Source organism: Myotis myotis, unplaced genomic scaffold (assembly GCF_014108235.1).
Source record: "Myotis myotis isolate mMyoMyo1 unplaced genomic scaffold, mMyoMyo1.p scaffold_m19_p_6, whole genome shotgun sequence".
NCBI lineage: Eukaryota > Metazoa > Chordata > Mammalia > Chiroptera > Vespertilionidae > Myotis > Myotis myotis.
Genome location: NW_023416368.1, coordinates 4,949,305 through 4,964,804, shown reverse-complemented (window position 1 = coordinate 4,964,804; position 15,500 = coordinate 4,949,305). Strand labels below are relative to the sequence as shown.

At 57.6% G+C, this 15,500-nt stretch overlaps 1 protein-coding gene across 1 annotated transcript; it reads right to left on the bottom strand.

Moving 5' to 3' along the window:
- Positions 1–326: 326 nt before the first annotated feature.
- On the bottom strand, positions 327–3,405 carry NKX2-5 (NK2 homeobox 5). Its single transcript, XM_036314352.1, has 2 exons — positions 2,862–3,405; positions 327–1,367 (listed from the first exon to the last, which is right to left on the bottom strand). The coding sequence occupies exons 1-2, from the start codon at positions 3,190–3,192 to the stop codon at positions 730–732; spliced, it is 969 nt and encodes a 322-aa protein (XP_036170245.1). The 5' UTR covers positions 3,193–3,405; the 3' UTR covers positions 327–729.
- Between the last annotated feature and the right edge of the window lie 12,095 nt (positions 3,406–15,500).

The following is a 15,500-nucleotide window of genomic DNA, read 5'->3' as shown; positions in this document are numbered from 1 at the left end:
GGCACACAGTAGGGCTCCAGGAGGCATGGCTGGGAGTTCTGGGCAGATGCTCTTGGTCTCCGAACCTGCGTTCTGCCAGGACCGGCTGTTTGCCCGAGGCATCACTAAACCCCTTCAAGCCGTGGTCCACTGAGCATTTCAAACAGGGCCGTCTTTCCGGGTGGTTGGAGGGTACCAGAGACAACCCCAGGCGTTACCGAGCGGACGCACGGCTTGCTGTTATATCGATCTGCTGTTTGACCGCCCACGCCTGCAGCTCCGGGCCAGCAGGGCGGGCTTCCGTTTCCCACGCGCCGCGAGTGGAAAGAAGCACACGTACGGTCAGCGCACTCTCTTTAATGGGAAGGGGATTCTCGGGACTTACAGCAACAGGTAAAAACATAAATACGGGAGGGAGGGAGGGTGGCGGCAGGGCAGCACGCGCCCGGGCGCCCGGCCCAGGCTCCCAGGGCGGCCCGTCCCAATGGCCGCGTTCCCTGTCGGGGATGCCGCGCGCTCAGAGGGCACAATGGGGCGTCAGGCTCAGGGACCATTCGCCGCAAGTTGTAAACTCGGCCACCAGCCCTCCCCGCGTGGGGACAAAGGCACGCGGAGTGGGGACCGCTCCGAGGTCTCTGCGGGCGTGGCGGTGACGTCCAGGGGCCGCAGGCCCGCGCCGGGAGCCCCTTCCCCCGAGGCCAGCGCCCTTCGCTGGAGGTGGGATCCGGCGGGAGCCCCAGGCGGCCTTCCCTACCAGGCGCGGATGCCGTGCAGCGTCGACACCCCCGAGTTGCCCTGCGGAATCCCGGGGCTCTGCACCGCGTTCAAGTCCCCGACGCTGAAGTTCACGAAGTTGTTGTTGGCGGCGGCCGTAGCCGAGGGCGCGGGGGGCGGCCCGGCGGGGTAGGCGGCCGCGCAGCTGTAGCCGGGGCTGCAGGCCGCGCCGCCGTAGCCCGTGTAGGCCGGGTAGGCGTTGTAGCCGTAGGCGTTGAGGCCCACGCCGTAGGCCGGGGCGTAGGGCGCCGAGTCCCCCAGGCAGGGCTTGCCGTCGCGCACCAGCACCGGCACCGCGATCCTGCGCGCGGGCGGCGGCGGCGGGGGCAGCCCCACCAGCTCCAGAGTCTGGTCCTGCCGCTGCCGCTTGCACTTGTAGCGCCGGTTCTGGAACCAGATCTTGACCTGCGTGGACGTGAGCTTCAGGACGCTGGCCAGCTGGTCGCGCTCGGGGGCCGACAGGTACCGCTGCTGCTTGAAGCGCCGCTCCAGCTCGTAGACCTGCGCCTGCGAGAAGAGCACGCGCGGCTTCCGCCGCCGCCGCGCCCGGGGCCGCTCCGCGCCGTCCGCCTCCGGCTTCTCCAGCTCCACCGCCTTCTGCAGCGGGCACAGCTCTGAGGGGACAGGGAGAGGGAGAGGGCGGTCAGAGCAGCCCGACCCGCGGGGCGCCCGCCCGCCCTCCGGGGAAGGGCCCCGGTCGGTGCCACTCGGCCCCGCCTGGAGAGCCCGCGTGGCTGCGGTTCCCTCTGCCCCCTCTGCCCACGCACCGGGAGCCGCAGTGCCCAGTTAGCATTTGCTGGAGGCCTGCCACGTGCCAGGCCTGGCTCTGGGCACCGGAGGACACCAGGGCGGCCCCTGCCCTCGGGCGGTTCACTTGCTGGTGGGGAGATGGACAGTGACTTAAGGTTTCCTGCTGCAAAGAAAACAAAACCCGACGCTGCCCTGGGGTGAGTTCCGTTCGATAGAGAGAGAGGAGGCCTCACCTAGGGTCGGTCACATTATCTCAAAATTACGGAACCACAGACACAAGGCCCAGAGGTGTGGGTTCGGTGAGCTAAGGTGCCCGCGCGGCCGGGGCGGTGTGTGCAGCACCCAGAGCCCCGGTGGGCAGGCGGCCTCAGAACCGGTGCTGCTCGCGCGCTGGATGGAGTTGGAACCGAATTGGTGGCGAGCACTTCAACCCGCCGAGCCCCCAGCATCTGTGACCGGCTGCCTCTGTTCTAGACAAACCTTCCTGGGCTCACCCAGCGACCGTCTCTGGGCTCACAGCAGCCCTGCGCCCGCCCGGCGGCCCTGGCTCCCCGGTTTGCCCGGACCCCGCGTTGAACCAAGGTGTCCCCAGCGCGCCCTCTTCTGCGCCCAGTCAGCCTCCCCCGCCGCTGGGATGGCAGGCGCAACGATCGGGCCGCTTCCCAGTTACTCCTCCACCGCCCGCACCTTCCCTGGCGCGGTATTTTCTAACGTTTTCCAGGGGAGAACTCAGCCCTGGGCACATAAGGAAATGGTGCTGGAAAAATACAGCTAGTAAGCCAGGTCCCTGGGAGTCCGCAGCATCCCCATCTTGAAAGCAAGGCCCTTGTTCCCAAGATTCCTCTTTCCTGGAACAAAGGAGGAAAAGTCCCAGAAACGCGGGTTATGGTTGGGCTGCTGGAGGTCCTGGACCCTCCTCCGATGGTGCGCAAAGGCACGGCTGGTGGGCGGCATTTAAATTTCTTTATCGGTTTTCGTCAGACCCTCAACAACAACAAAACAAAACAAAACCCAAAGAGGTTTTTAAAACAACCCTGATACAGAGAATCTCTGTTCTACCACACACTGATCGCCAACTTCGGAACAAACCCAGGAGCAGGGCTGCTTGCTGCTGCCTAGGGCTTTGTTAGGCCGAAAAAATTTTTTTAAAAAACACCTTGTCTCTTGTTTCTAATCATCTCAATCCAGCATTTCCTCTAAACATCCGATTGGACTCGGGTGCCAGGGCCGCGCTACACTGCTGCTTCTCACTCCGAAACCCCTGCGCCCGGCCCTCCGCCCAGGCCGAGTTCCTTGGCGGCAGGGTTGGGGGACAAAAGCGACTCGGGCAGGAGAAGGACCTGGTGCTTCCTCCTCACCTTTCTTATCGGCTCGAAGGTCCTTGGCCGGGTCGGGGTCGCCGTAGGCGCGCGGGTAGAAGGCGGGGGCCGCCGGGAAGGCCGGCGCGCACTTGGCCGGCGAGGGCGCGGGGCCCAGCTCGGCGCGCAGCTCGGGGAGGCCGGGCCCCGCGGCCTCGGGCCCCGCGTAGGCCTCGGGCTTGAAGGCGGCCAGCATGCAGGAGGCGGGCGCCAGGGTGGCCTCCAGGCGCGCCGAGAGCTCCCCGGCGGCCAGGCTGCGCTGCTGCTGCTCCAGGTTCAGAATGTCTTTGACGGAGAACGGCGTGGGTGTGAGCCCGGGGCTGGGGAACATGGTGGCACCGCGCGTCTCACAGCGCCAGATGGGCGGCAGTGAGCGCCGCTGCCCACGGCCCCTGGCAGCCTCCCTGCATGGTGCCCGCTGCCCTCCCGCCCGCGCACCCGCCTTCCCGCTCCAGTTGTGGCCGGGCGGCAGGTAGTGCGGAGCTCTGGGACAGGGGAGGCGGGACCAGGCCGGAGGAGGGGGACTCAGCGTGCCATTGGGCCAGGGGCTGTGTTGACAGGAGCGATGAGCAGTTTCGTGTCACCTAATATAGTCATTCGGCTATAAAAAAAAAAAAGATCCTGCTCAGCTTTTTAAAGGGGCCTCGACACACTGGGAAGGCTCTCCTTGGGAGCCTGAGATTCCCCCACAGTGTCTCCTAAAACCCCACCGGGCGCAGTCACAGGGAAGAAAGAACCCGATTCTTCTCTGAATCTGCCGGATGGGGATGTGAAGAAATGTCCCCCGGCACCTGAAGTGGAAGGGAGAGTGAAGGCCGGGGTGGGAGCTGCGCAGGGAGGCCATGTCCGGAGCCCTAACGGCCTCATTGCTGAAGGCGGGGAACTGGGAAGAGTCTGAACAAGACCAGAGGGAGTGCTGCCCTGGGGTGATGGCAGGAGGGGGAGATTCTGGACAATTTGGGGGTTCTGCTTGGCTTGGCATACAGGGCCAGCCATGTCCCAGTAGTCCCCCTTTTCCCAGGGGGCTCCTGGGTGTGCCAAGCAGAAAGGCAAGATGGGAGTATGGTGTGGGAGTTGTACACTCACAGCTCCAGGGGGCACGTCACTGCCAGTCTCCTCCCAGAGAGATGACCTCCACCCCTTCATAATGAAACAAACCCAGAATCCCAGCCGGTAAACAGCTTCCCAGAGGAGAGGGGTCTTCTAGGGGGCTCTAGTTTCTTCATCATTACTGCCTTCCTCTCCCCACCCACCCTTCCTAGCAGTGAGGGCCCAGGCCTCTGCCAGCCCCCAGGCCGCAGGCTCCAGCCCTGGCTTAGCTCTCAAGCGGGCGGGGCACCTCTGAGCACAGCTGGGGAGGATTTCTCTCAGGTCTCTGGGCCAGATCCCAGTGGGGCACCCTGGCACCCGTCTGGCCAGGCGCGTGGGGGAAGCGCAGGGCGGGAGGGGTGTTAATTTGTAGCCCAGGGGCAGAAAAGTAGGATCTTCTGTAGGACAAATCTGCCAATAATTCAGGAGTGCCAGCTACGGCTACGGCTATGGCTACAGGCAGGCGGATCCCAGGCAGTCGCCTTGGGGTCTGGGTACCAGGAGCTCTGACGCAGGCTTCTGGCCTTGCCCTTGCCCCCAGAACTCTAAAGAGAGGTGCTCTATTGTGTGTGCAATTTCAAGGCAGTTCTGGGAGGCAGAATGGTCCCAGGTTAAGGTCGCCACCTATCTCGGGATGGGGATGGGGATGGGGAGGCTTGTCAGGGAAAAAGCATCAATTTCCCAGGACCCTGGGCGCGGGTGGGAATGGGCACTTGCTGAGAATGGAGACTCAGAGAGCAGCTCTCCTTGCGGAGGGCGAGTGGGAACTGGGGTAAGAAATGCTTGGATTAGAAGTAGGCAAAGGGTCCAAGGCGGCAAAGGGCCCAGCTCGGGCCCAGGCTTGATGCAGAACTCGCGCCCAAGGCGCAGAAGGAAGGCACAAAGCAGGGGACAGGGTGGCGTCTGTCTGCCCAGAAGGCCGGAGCAAAATGGTGAGCCTTGCTGGGGGCAGGTCCGGTGGGGCCGAGCATAGGCCTGAGGTTGGGACCTGCCCAGCTCCCCATCAAAGCCACACTCCCAGGGCCTGTGGCCTCGGAGGAGGGCGCAGGAGAGCGGAGCCCCGCGCCGGGTAGGGGAGGCTAGGAGCTGCGACCCCGGCTTTTAGGCGCCAGTGCCCGGCCTGGGCCGCGGCAGCCGAATCTCACGAGTTTTCCAGCCAGGACCCCCGCGCGGTTAGATGGGCCTGTGGAGAGGGGCCCGTGGGGCTAACCAGGCCCAGGAACCACTGCGCCGCCACCTCCAAGCCCCAGCCCAGCTCCTCCGCCGGCTGGGTCTGCACGCCAGCGGCCTCTCCTTGGCCCTTTCTCTCCAGGGTTTGGCCAATGTTACACTGATTGCTCTCAGCTAACCTTGCTTGGGACCGCCTCGCCTTTGAAGATTGCTTTTTGGGGAGTGGGAGAGGGTGCCTCTGGCCGAGGCGGTGACGTCTGGCAAACGAGCCACATCCGATTCAATTAAACGTCTCGCTGAAAAGAGCTGGGAGGGAGGGTCCTGGGAGCTCTGCTAAGGGAATGGGCTGCCAGGCGGCTCGCGATGACAGTTTGAAAGCTTAGTGCGAGCCCACGCCTGAAATATTACCGTTTAATGGGGAACACAGGCTGCATCCGGGATCCCTGCTTTTAGTGGGTTTTTTTTTTTTTTTGGTGTTTTTGTTTGTTTGTTTTTAAAGAGATAGTTCTGGTGGGGGGGAGGAAAAATTAGCATTTCCTATGCAAATCAAGGCGGTGAGGATTTGTCACTGATTTCGGGGCCGGGGCTTTCCAGGGCTGACAGACCTGCGGGTCAGGTGTCATGAAGAAGGGAGGAAAGAAACCCTCCCTATTTGGACAAAATTAGCGACCTCTCTCCGCCCCCCCCCCCAAGTCCCGGAATAATTTCTTGTGGCTCTAGAACAGTCCTTAGCGCCGCGGGAAAGAGGGAACGGGGAAAACGGGTAAATAGGGGCAGAATCGAAATTGGGGCGGGTGACCCACGCCCGTCTCCGCATAGAAACGCCCCAGGTAGAAAAACCTCTACCTTTTATTTGCAGTGCTCTCTGTTTCTGGCTGAACGGGGGAAAAGGTTTTGTTTTCTTTAAACAGACGCTGAAATGGTTGGGGGTGGGGAGGGACGAAACCGGATTCTCCTGCCCCACCGGGACCGTCTCCCTTCCCAGGGGCGGCGGACCCGCCCGGCCTCGCCGAGCAGCGCTTTGGCCAAACCAGCAGGACAAACAAACAGCCGTCAGCCCAGAGCCAGGCCGGGAGGGAGACAGAGGAGGCCGAGAGGAGAGATCGAAAATGCACCCGTCCGTTTTGGTGCCGCTGAAAGAACCGGTGCTTTCAGATGCGCCGAATCCCGGGACGACTCGGGCGCGTCCTGCGCACATAAAACATTATTAATTGAAAAGCGACCGGCGGGGGCCGAGCGGCCCCCAGCTCCTGCCATCAGCCCGGGCCGGCCGCACAAGGTATATATGATTCATTGAGAGATAAGCTGGCACTATAGCCGGGAATGTCGTTAATGCGCCGGGGAGACGTGCGTTGGAGACAGGCGGCGTTATCCGCGGCTTTATCTTCAACAACGCCTCGCTCTGGGCCCGCGCCGGGGAAACAGATGGGGGTTTCTGTCTGGGACGCTCGCCCCGTGTTTATATTTTGGGAAGAATCGCAACTCGCGGAGTCCCGGGCGGGCCCCCTGATAAATGAACATTAGCACTTTTGGGGACTACTGTATCAACAAAGGGGCCGAGGCGCGGCAATAATTGGCGAGAAAGCAAACAGAGGGCCGAGAGCGCGCCTCTGCTCTTCGTCCGGCTGATGGATGAGCCGCGGCGGCTGCGGCCCCGGCTCCCGGCTCCCGGCCCAGCCGCAGGGCCCCTCCGCCGCCCTGGCTTCCTTCCGGGCCGGGGCTGGGGGCAGGGGCGATCCCGGGGGCTGCCGCCCTGGCCCTAGGCTCCTGCAGAGTCGGGGTGCGCCTGGTTCAGGCGGCGTAGCCGGTACCAAATCCTCCCCCTCCTGCGGCCGCTTCTTGCCCGCCCCCTGGGTGAGCCACACGCTGTCACCGGTGTCCCCGCTGGTCTCTTATCTCCATGGCTCTGCAAGGGGAAGGAGGCCCAGAGAGGTGAAGTGACCGGCCCAAGGTCACACGGATGGGAAGTGACAGCGTCAGCCTCTGAACATGGCACTGACGACAGAGTTGCCAGTGTTTTATTGCAGGCGCTGCCTCTTAGCGCCAAGCCGACTGGGCGGGGGAAGGGAGGGGAGGGCAAGACGCCCCCTTCCTCCCGCCAACACAGCCAGAGGAGGAGGTCCAGGCTGCTGGATTTGGGATGCCGGGTTCCCCAAAACCTTTATGGGCAAGGGGGACTACAGCTGGTTAGAGAGAATGAGAAGAAGTTTCAGATTCACTCTCCCCCATTCCTCCCCCTCCCCCTCCATTCCCCCTTCCAGCTCCCCCTTCCTTTGGTAACAGCTTTATTAAGATGTAATTCTCATAAACAATTCGCCCACTCAAAGTATACAATTCAATGATTTTTAGGCTATTTACAGATTTCTGTGACCATCACACAATTTTAGGACATTTTCTCTCCTCCTCCTTATCTCCCGCCTCCCCAGCTCTAGACAGCCATAAACCAATGGACTTTTTGTCTCTATGGATTTGCCTACTCTGGGCATCACATACAAATGCAATCATATCGAAGGTGGCCTTTTATTACTGGCCTCATTCACTGACTACAGTGTTTCAAGATGCATCCAAGTAGCATGTCTCAGTGTGTTGTTCCTGTTTATGACTGAATAATATTCTGTTGTGTGGATAGAGCACGTTTTGTTTCTACGTTCATCGGTTGATGGGCACTTGGGTTCTTTCTGCCTTTTGGCTATTATGAATGACCCCCAGCCCACTTCACCCTAAAATGGGAACCTTTGGAGGCCCAGGAGGATGCTGGTCTCCCCTCCCCTATAGGTACCCCCCCCCACTTCCCTGCAGGCCGGCTTCGTGGCTGGGACCTGTGCCTTCCCACAGACCTGGTGCTCAGAAGGGCCCCCAGCTCTGCCGTTGCTGTCTCCAGATTCTTCATGTTTCCAACAGTCGGCTCCACATTTTCATTTCACACGGGATCCCACAACTCACACAGCTGGCCTGCTTTCTGGGCAGCCCGAGCAGAGCCCTGAAATACCATCTTCCTGTTACCGAGGCCTCTCATCTCCCTGGCTCTTGGTTGCCTGTGCTCCACAGTGAGCCCTGCTTGCCAGCTGGGCCAGGCAGGACGAGCCCTGAACTGCTTGAATGGCTGTCTATCCAAAGCGGCTTGGCCATAGGAAGGGCCCAGGGCGCACAGAAGGGGAGAGCAGGGGCAGATCTGGTGGGTGGGTGTTGTCTGTGTACATGTGAGAGTGTGTGTGGAGGGGGCAGTGAGGGGAAAGGCTGAAGAATGGGCTGAAACTTCCACTCAGCCTCAAGTGGCTCCATAGCCCCGTCAGCCGCTGGGCCTGAGTCCCTGAATCCTTCACCCACACTGACCGGGTGTCACCACACACAAGGCGCTGGGGGTGCACAGCCCAAGACACACAAACCCCGAAGGAGGCAGAGTGGGACTACACCAGGGGCTCCCAGCCTTTTCTTGGCCACGCCCCTCCTAAGCATCTCTAAAACCCTGATGCCCCCCCCCCCCTCCGTGACATAGAACTCTTATTATTCAAAAAGTGAGCTGCTGTTCACGGGGGAGGAAGCCTAAAGGGCCATTCACTTGGTCTAAACAAGCTTCCAAAGAACATGGCATCCGTGAAAGAGAAAAAGAAAAGAACGAAAGGACAGTTGAAGTACCGAGGAAGAAATCACTAAGAAATTGTTAAAAAATAATAATAATAATATGGAGTGACATGAAAAAATAGCAAACAACATGTAATAGAGAACTGAAGTGCATAAATATGTCACAATATGTATTTATATTCTGTATATGAGGCCCCTAGGACCATGAGAAATGCCAACAATTCACTGTTAATAACTCATTCTCCAATTGCCCCCCTTAAAAATCAAATTGCCCCCCTGTGGGCCGTGTGCCCCGCGTTGGGAACCACTGGACTAGATTATGCACCGGTGCTGGGTTCTGGTCCTGCCTCTCTCATGATTGGCTGAGCTTGAGCACAACTTTCCTCTTCTCTGGTCACCAGTTTCATGTTTGTTTCCTTGGTGATATGAGGCCCCTTCCTGGCTGTGATGTTCTGGGAAACACCCCACGTTGTTACTTGGACTCACCTGGGCAGTGGGGAGGCGTGGGGAGGCGTGTTGGTGGGTATTTAATCTACAAAGTGAAACTGGTGAGATGGGAATTCTGATGTCCTGCTCTTGGGGGGAGTGTGGTCCATACAGCAATACCCATTCCAGACAAAGTGAAAGTGATATTAGGGAAAGTAAAATGGATTATTCTTACACCAAACATGTTCCATTCCAGGTGGATTACAATTTAAACCTAAGAAATGAAACATGTCAGTGCTGTAGATCGGGAGTGTCTGTATATTTGGGGGAGCAGGCGAGGAGAACTAAAGACCTAGACTTGTGCACAGCCCCAAATGCCATAAATAGATTCAAAGAGAAGACAACATGCAGGTCAAATGCTAGAAATAATGACAAGAAACAAACGGCTGATCTCCACAATATGGAAAGAGTTTTTGTAAATCAATAAGAAAGTGACCCAAGAAAACAATTGAAAATTGGCCAAGAATAGCTGAACTTTGCTGGTGGGAAGAAAGAAAGAAAGGAAGGAAGGAAGGAAGGAAGGAAGGACAGACTGTGGAATCTCAGAGGGAAGTTGGGGGTGGGGGCTGGGGAAGAGATCAACCAAAGACCTTGTATGCATATAGGCATAACTCATGGACAATAGGGTGGTGGAGTCCTGGGGGGGGGGGGGCTATAAGGAATCAATGGGAGAAAAAAGGGGGCATATGTAATACTTTCAACAATAAAGATTTCTTTTTTAAAAAAAGAAAGGAAAATGAAAACACAAAGAGACAAATGTTTTCATTTATCAGATTGGCAAATACCAAAACTTTGATAATTACTCCGCCTACTCACCCTTTTGTATTGTTGATAATATAAGTCTCTTTGGAGCAATTTTGTGCTATTCAAATTAAAAAATGCATAAGCCCTTTGAATAAGTATTTCCACTTCTAGGACTATTCTGTGGGTATATGCACATCAGAAGACTCTTTTTATTGAATTTTTTATTTTTTAAAGGACCAAAACATTAAAAAAAATATCTACTTTAGGGGACCGCTTTAAAAAATGCTCCTCAATAGAACAGACTGCTTAGCAGCCTGAGAAAGAATTTGTTACATCTACGTGTCCTCTTATGGATACATTTTGAGATGCATTAAATATCAAACCAAGTTGCATAATTTGAATGTTAAATGGAGGTAGGCTTCTGTGGGTTTTGAAGGATAAGATGGTGATGATAGCTTCTGGGGGAGGGAACGGGGTCAGGAATAAAACAGGACACTTTCCACAGTATGTTTTCCAGGACAATTTCCTTCTGTTTTTTGTTGTTGTTTTTTTCCACATGCATGTATTGTCTTAAAGAGGTTTTTAAATGTAGGGAATTAAGTTTTGCCTTCATAGACAGGGTAGGAACTCTTGGGGCTGTAGAAGTATCTAAGCCAGAGTCCCCTGGGGTATGTGTGAAAAATGCACATCTCTGGGCCCCACGCCTCACCTTGGGGTTTAGGAATCACAGGTGAGTGCACCGGGAAGGCAGCCCCACCCCCCGCAGTGCTGGCTGCTGGGTGAAGTTCCGTGGGTCCCGTGGCTGTGATGAGGCTGACCCCAGGGCCTGGTAACCCCAGGGCGTGGCGTCCCCACCCAGGCCCTGCCCTGGGCCAGTGGCGGAGTCTGGCACTTCCTCTTTCCCTGGCCTGGCCTCTGACCTAGAGTCCATCTGTCTCTTGAGGGCTAGTCTCCAAAAAATCTCTATGAAATAGCTCTGAATCCGGACCAGATCAGCCTCGGCCCTAAACACGTGACTCTTCCCTGCCATCCAGGGTGATAAATGGAGGTATTTCATGCCTGGCTCCCCCAAACAGATGAGACCCGGCAGCCACCAGCCCCATGGAGGCAGTGCGGCCTCCGGGCCTCTCCGGTCACCAGGGACCCCCTGGCCTCTGGGACCTGTGGGCAGCTTAGCTTCTACCTGCCGGAGAGCTCCTGCGCTGGTCGCCCTCTCCCAGAGCTGTGGGCCGCCCAGGCTTCGCTGCAAGCGGGATTTCACCTGCCGCTGGAGCTGGAGCAGCCGCTGGACGCCCTCCCTCCTGCCCTGCGGCCTCGGCCTCTGCCGTGCTCTCCCATCCCCCAGGAGGTGAGAGCCACCCACCCCACAGGGAAACACTGGAAAAGGTCCCGGGCCTCATATTTCGTTGGTGTGTTAACCAGATGAGCAAAACCCAAATAAAACAAACTGATCACTAGAGAGATACCCCTTTTCCAAAACAGTCCTAGGCGTGGACAGCCTGGGGTTTTTGTTTGTTTGTTTGTTTGTTTTAAATATTCTTACAGCGGGAAAGCGTCATCCCTTCCTGCCTTTGTCGGTTTTCTTAATAATTGTTTCACACTCACATCACCGAGTATCCTACTTATATATGCTGAATATATATGTAATGCACACTAAAAACAAAACAATGACAAAAAACAAAAGAAGTAAAAAAAACACACACCAAAAAAACCCGAGATAGAATGTAAAGTGTTCCACACCTCTTCCCCAGCCCCCGGTTCCTTTCCCTAAAGGCTAAATGGTTCCTGGGTTTATGTACTTTTAAATCAACTTTATTGAGGCATAATAGTCCTAGAACAAAATGAACACAGTTTAGGTGCAGAGGAAGGCAAGCCCCTGTAAGGACCTCCACATCAAGATACAAAAAAAATGCATCACCCCAAAAATATACACCCCCCAATACACTACTCCCAAAAATATACACCCCCAATACACTACTCCCAAAAATATACACCCCCCAAATACACTACTCCCAAAAATATACACCCCCCCAATACAGTACTCCCAAAAATATACACCCCCCAAATACACTACTCCCAAAAATATACACCCCCAATACAGTACTCCCAAAAATATACACCCCCCAAATACACTACTCCCAAAAATATACACCCCCCAAATACACTACTCCCAAAAATATACACCCCCCCAAAATACACTAACCCCAAAAATATACGCCCCCCAAAATACACCACTCCGCAAAAACATCCCCCCAAAAAATACACCTCTCCCAAAAATATGCACCGCCTCCCCCCTTGGCAGCTAATTCCCACACCACCCAGGCGGTCACCAGCTTTTAAAAAGCATATCCTTTTCTGCAAATTAAGTATCACTGTAGATTGATTTTGTTTTTCTTTTCTGAGGGCGAAGCTGGCGGACTCTGCATTGCTGCCTTTGCCAGTCTTACTTTGGCACCTCTGTCACTTTTCGTGCTGTTGGGGGATGTTTCTAGAACCAAATGTCCCCGCGCCAGGAGACGTGACCCGCTTTTCGGACCCGCATTAGGGCTCGCCAGCGCGGAGGGCGTCGCTTTCAAACTCCCGAGGTTGTCGTTTCTCCTGAACGTGGAGCTGTCACCTGCCTGTTCCCCTCGCCCCACGGCGTCCCTCCCCCTTCCCTGGCTGCGAACCGCTTCGGCCAAATCGCCCCGGGAGGCGGAGGCATCCGAGCTGGATCCGGTCCTTCTGGTCCCGCAGGCGGAGGTCACAGCTGGAAAAATCAGGTGACAGTCGAGTCCGAGGGACCACGACTCGGAACACTGGGGAGAGGGAGCTGGATTTACCGGGCCGGGGCGCACCTGCCGGCGGGTGTGCGGGGCGGGGTGCCGGGAGGTGGATGGATGGCCCGGGGTCGCCGGGGTGCAGGTTTGGAGCAGCCGCAGCCGCAGGGCGAACCGCCGCCAGCTTTGCCCAGAGCGAGGGGCTGCCGGGCCCAGCGCAGTGCAGCGTCGGCCCCCTGCGTCCGGACCTCCCGGGGCGGCGGGCACCCCGCAGGTCCTCCACCCGGGGTGGCTGGGGCCTGGTCTGTGTGAACTGAAGCCGCAAATGGCCGGTCAGCGGCGATGAAGGGCCCCGAGGCCCGCGCTTCCGTCCCCGCACCTTCCTTCATCTTCTCTTCCGACCTGCGCTGCGGGGGTAGGGGATGGGGGTGAACAAGCAAAAACCCCCAAAACAGAACCGCAGCGCTGTTTCCCCGGCGCGGGCGGGCGCACGGCGAACGCCCAGAAGACAAATTGCTGCACGAGAAACACCCTTGCTTCCGGGCAATTGGGTCCAGTGGGTATTTACTGAGCCCTGCACCGGGGCCTGGCACCGGGGCCCGGGGCACGGAGCTGCGGGCCCCAGGGCACATCAGTGCAGCCGCGGGGTATCTCCGAGCGCACTATGCGCTCCAGACCAATTGGTGAGACGCGGGGATCAAACCCGATGGAGCGCACGGTCAAGGGTTGTGTTGACACAGCCTCACACGCTCAGGGTCCACATGACAGTTGTGGACGCTCAAGCCCTTAAAGGAGCACAAGGGAGCGGTTACATTGTAGCGGCCACGATCTGTGGGCCGCTTTGCATGTGTTTACTGGTGCGCTTTCAAGATGCTCAAACGACACGGCTGTACACACGCACTTCAAGGGCACACTATTTTTTTTGTCCGCGTTGAAGCGCACACGGCGGTCATTTTTCCAAGGGCGCAGAGGCCAGCGGTGAACGGCCCTGCCCTCTCCGCTCTGCCGCCTCCAGCGCCGACCTCGGCGCACGACCGGTGCGCGCTGCCCGCGGCGCGAGTGTCTCCGCGCCCTCCGCGCCCCGAGCGGGCGCCGCCGGTGAGGCCTCCGCGGAGCTGAGTGTGGAGGCCTGTGGCCCGGCATCTCGACGCAGGGAACATCTTTTGTCTCTCGGCAAGAAGCTTTCCTCCGGGGAAGATAAAGTAATCGATAGGGTCTTTTAAATAGCTCCGCGTTTCCTGTCGGGCGAGGAGTATCAGCGCGCGCACCAAATCTGCTCTGGTATGTCACCTTATCTCCCGTCCCCGCTGTTGTCCCCAAACGTCTCCTGTCAAGGGAGACGCCACCCGCATTAGGACCCAGACTGGGGCCCTTCCGCTCGGGGTCATGCGCTGCGCCCTCGGCTGGGCCCCTCCGCCGCCCCTTCGGGCGCCGGGGTGGGGGGTTGGGTGTGTGTGTGGGGGGGGGGGAGTCGGGAGAAGGGGCGGGCGCCAGGTTGAAGGTGCGGGTCCCAGAGCTCCCCACCGGCCGGGGAGGAAACTAACAAACAGGCTGAGATGGACGCGTCTGGGGGCGCCCGCTGGTGAACACGGGGGTGGGTGGGGCGTGTGCTTCTTTTTCTAACCACGGAAATAGACGGGCTGGGCGACAGGCTCGCTGAGGGCCGCGCTTTGGGGGCCGCTGGGAAACCTTGTTCGCGTCCCAGGAAAAGCCGGTTTATCAGGTGGGGAGGGCGCAGGGGCTTGGGAGGCGCCTACTGGGCGCCAGGTTAGGTGAGGTTTCACCAACCTCCAGGCGACTGGTATTGGGGAGGGAAGCGAGCACCCGAGCCCTAAAGATCGGCGGGACCCCGAATCTGCCAGGACCCAGGCGGGTCTTCCAACCTCTGCAAATGGCCTGTGGCCAATGGGCTTCCCCTTCCCCGGCTGCACTCCGCGGAGGTCTGCAGGCCAGGCCCTGCACAGAAGTGATTTTAGGGGTGTCCACCAGCCGGGATGTGTAAGCACTGTTCCTGCAGCTCCTCATTTTTTTGTTTCTATTTTCAAAGCCAGTTGTATCTGGGGTGTGTGTGTGTGTGTGTTTTAAATTCAAACAACAGTAAGAAACCCTTTTCAATCCTCTCCTTGCTCTCACCCCATAAACGTGAGAACAAACCAGCCAGGTACCTGGGACGCAGCGTGCTTTATTTCCAGCCTCGCAGGACCCTGGGCTCCCGGCTCCCTCCCCCGGGAAGCGGGAGGGGAAAGCACTTCCTGGCTTCCGTACAGACTTGCTCCCTTCCAACTTGCCAGGGATCATGCGGATTACTCAGGCTGCGGAGAGAGGACCACCCACCGAACGCAGCCGGGCCGTGCAGGCCTTGGGAAAATGCGGGTTCTCATGTGCCAGGGTCCCTTTGTCCAAACAGAAACCATGCGCGGAAATGCAGCCCGGAAGGCGTCACCTTTCTCCCTCAGGGGCGGAGGCGGCATTTATGAATCTTCTCATACTTTTTAAAATATATATATATATATATATATATATATATATATATATATATATTGATTTTTTACAGAGAGGAAGGGAGAGGGATAGAGAGCTAGAAACATCCATGAGAGAGAAACATCGATCAGCTGCCTCCTGCACACCCCCCCACCAGGGATGTGCCCACAACCAAGGTACATGCCCTTGTCTGGAATCGAACCTGGGACCTTTCAGTCCGCAGGCTGACGCTCTATCCATTGAGCAGAACCGGTCAGAGCTTTTTTTTTTTTTTTTTTTTTTTTAATAACTCTTTATTGTTGAAAGTATTACATAGGTCCTTTTTCCC

What these genes read in the sequence shown, in the direction of transcription:
- NKX2-5 (XM_036314352.1), bottom strand. Translation starts at nt 3,192, where the DNA reads ATGTTCCCCAGCCCCGGGCTCACACCCACGCCGTTCTCCGTCAAAGAC. An exon ending in CCTTCGAGCCGATAAGAAAG is followed by an intron (nt 1,368 to 2,861) that starts GTGAGGAGGAAG and finishes CTGTCCCCTCAG; the next exon opens with AGCTGTGCCCGCTGCAGAAG.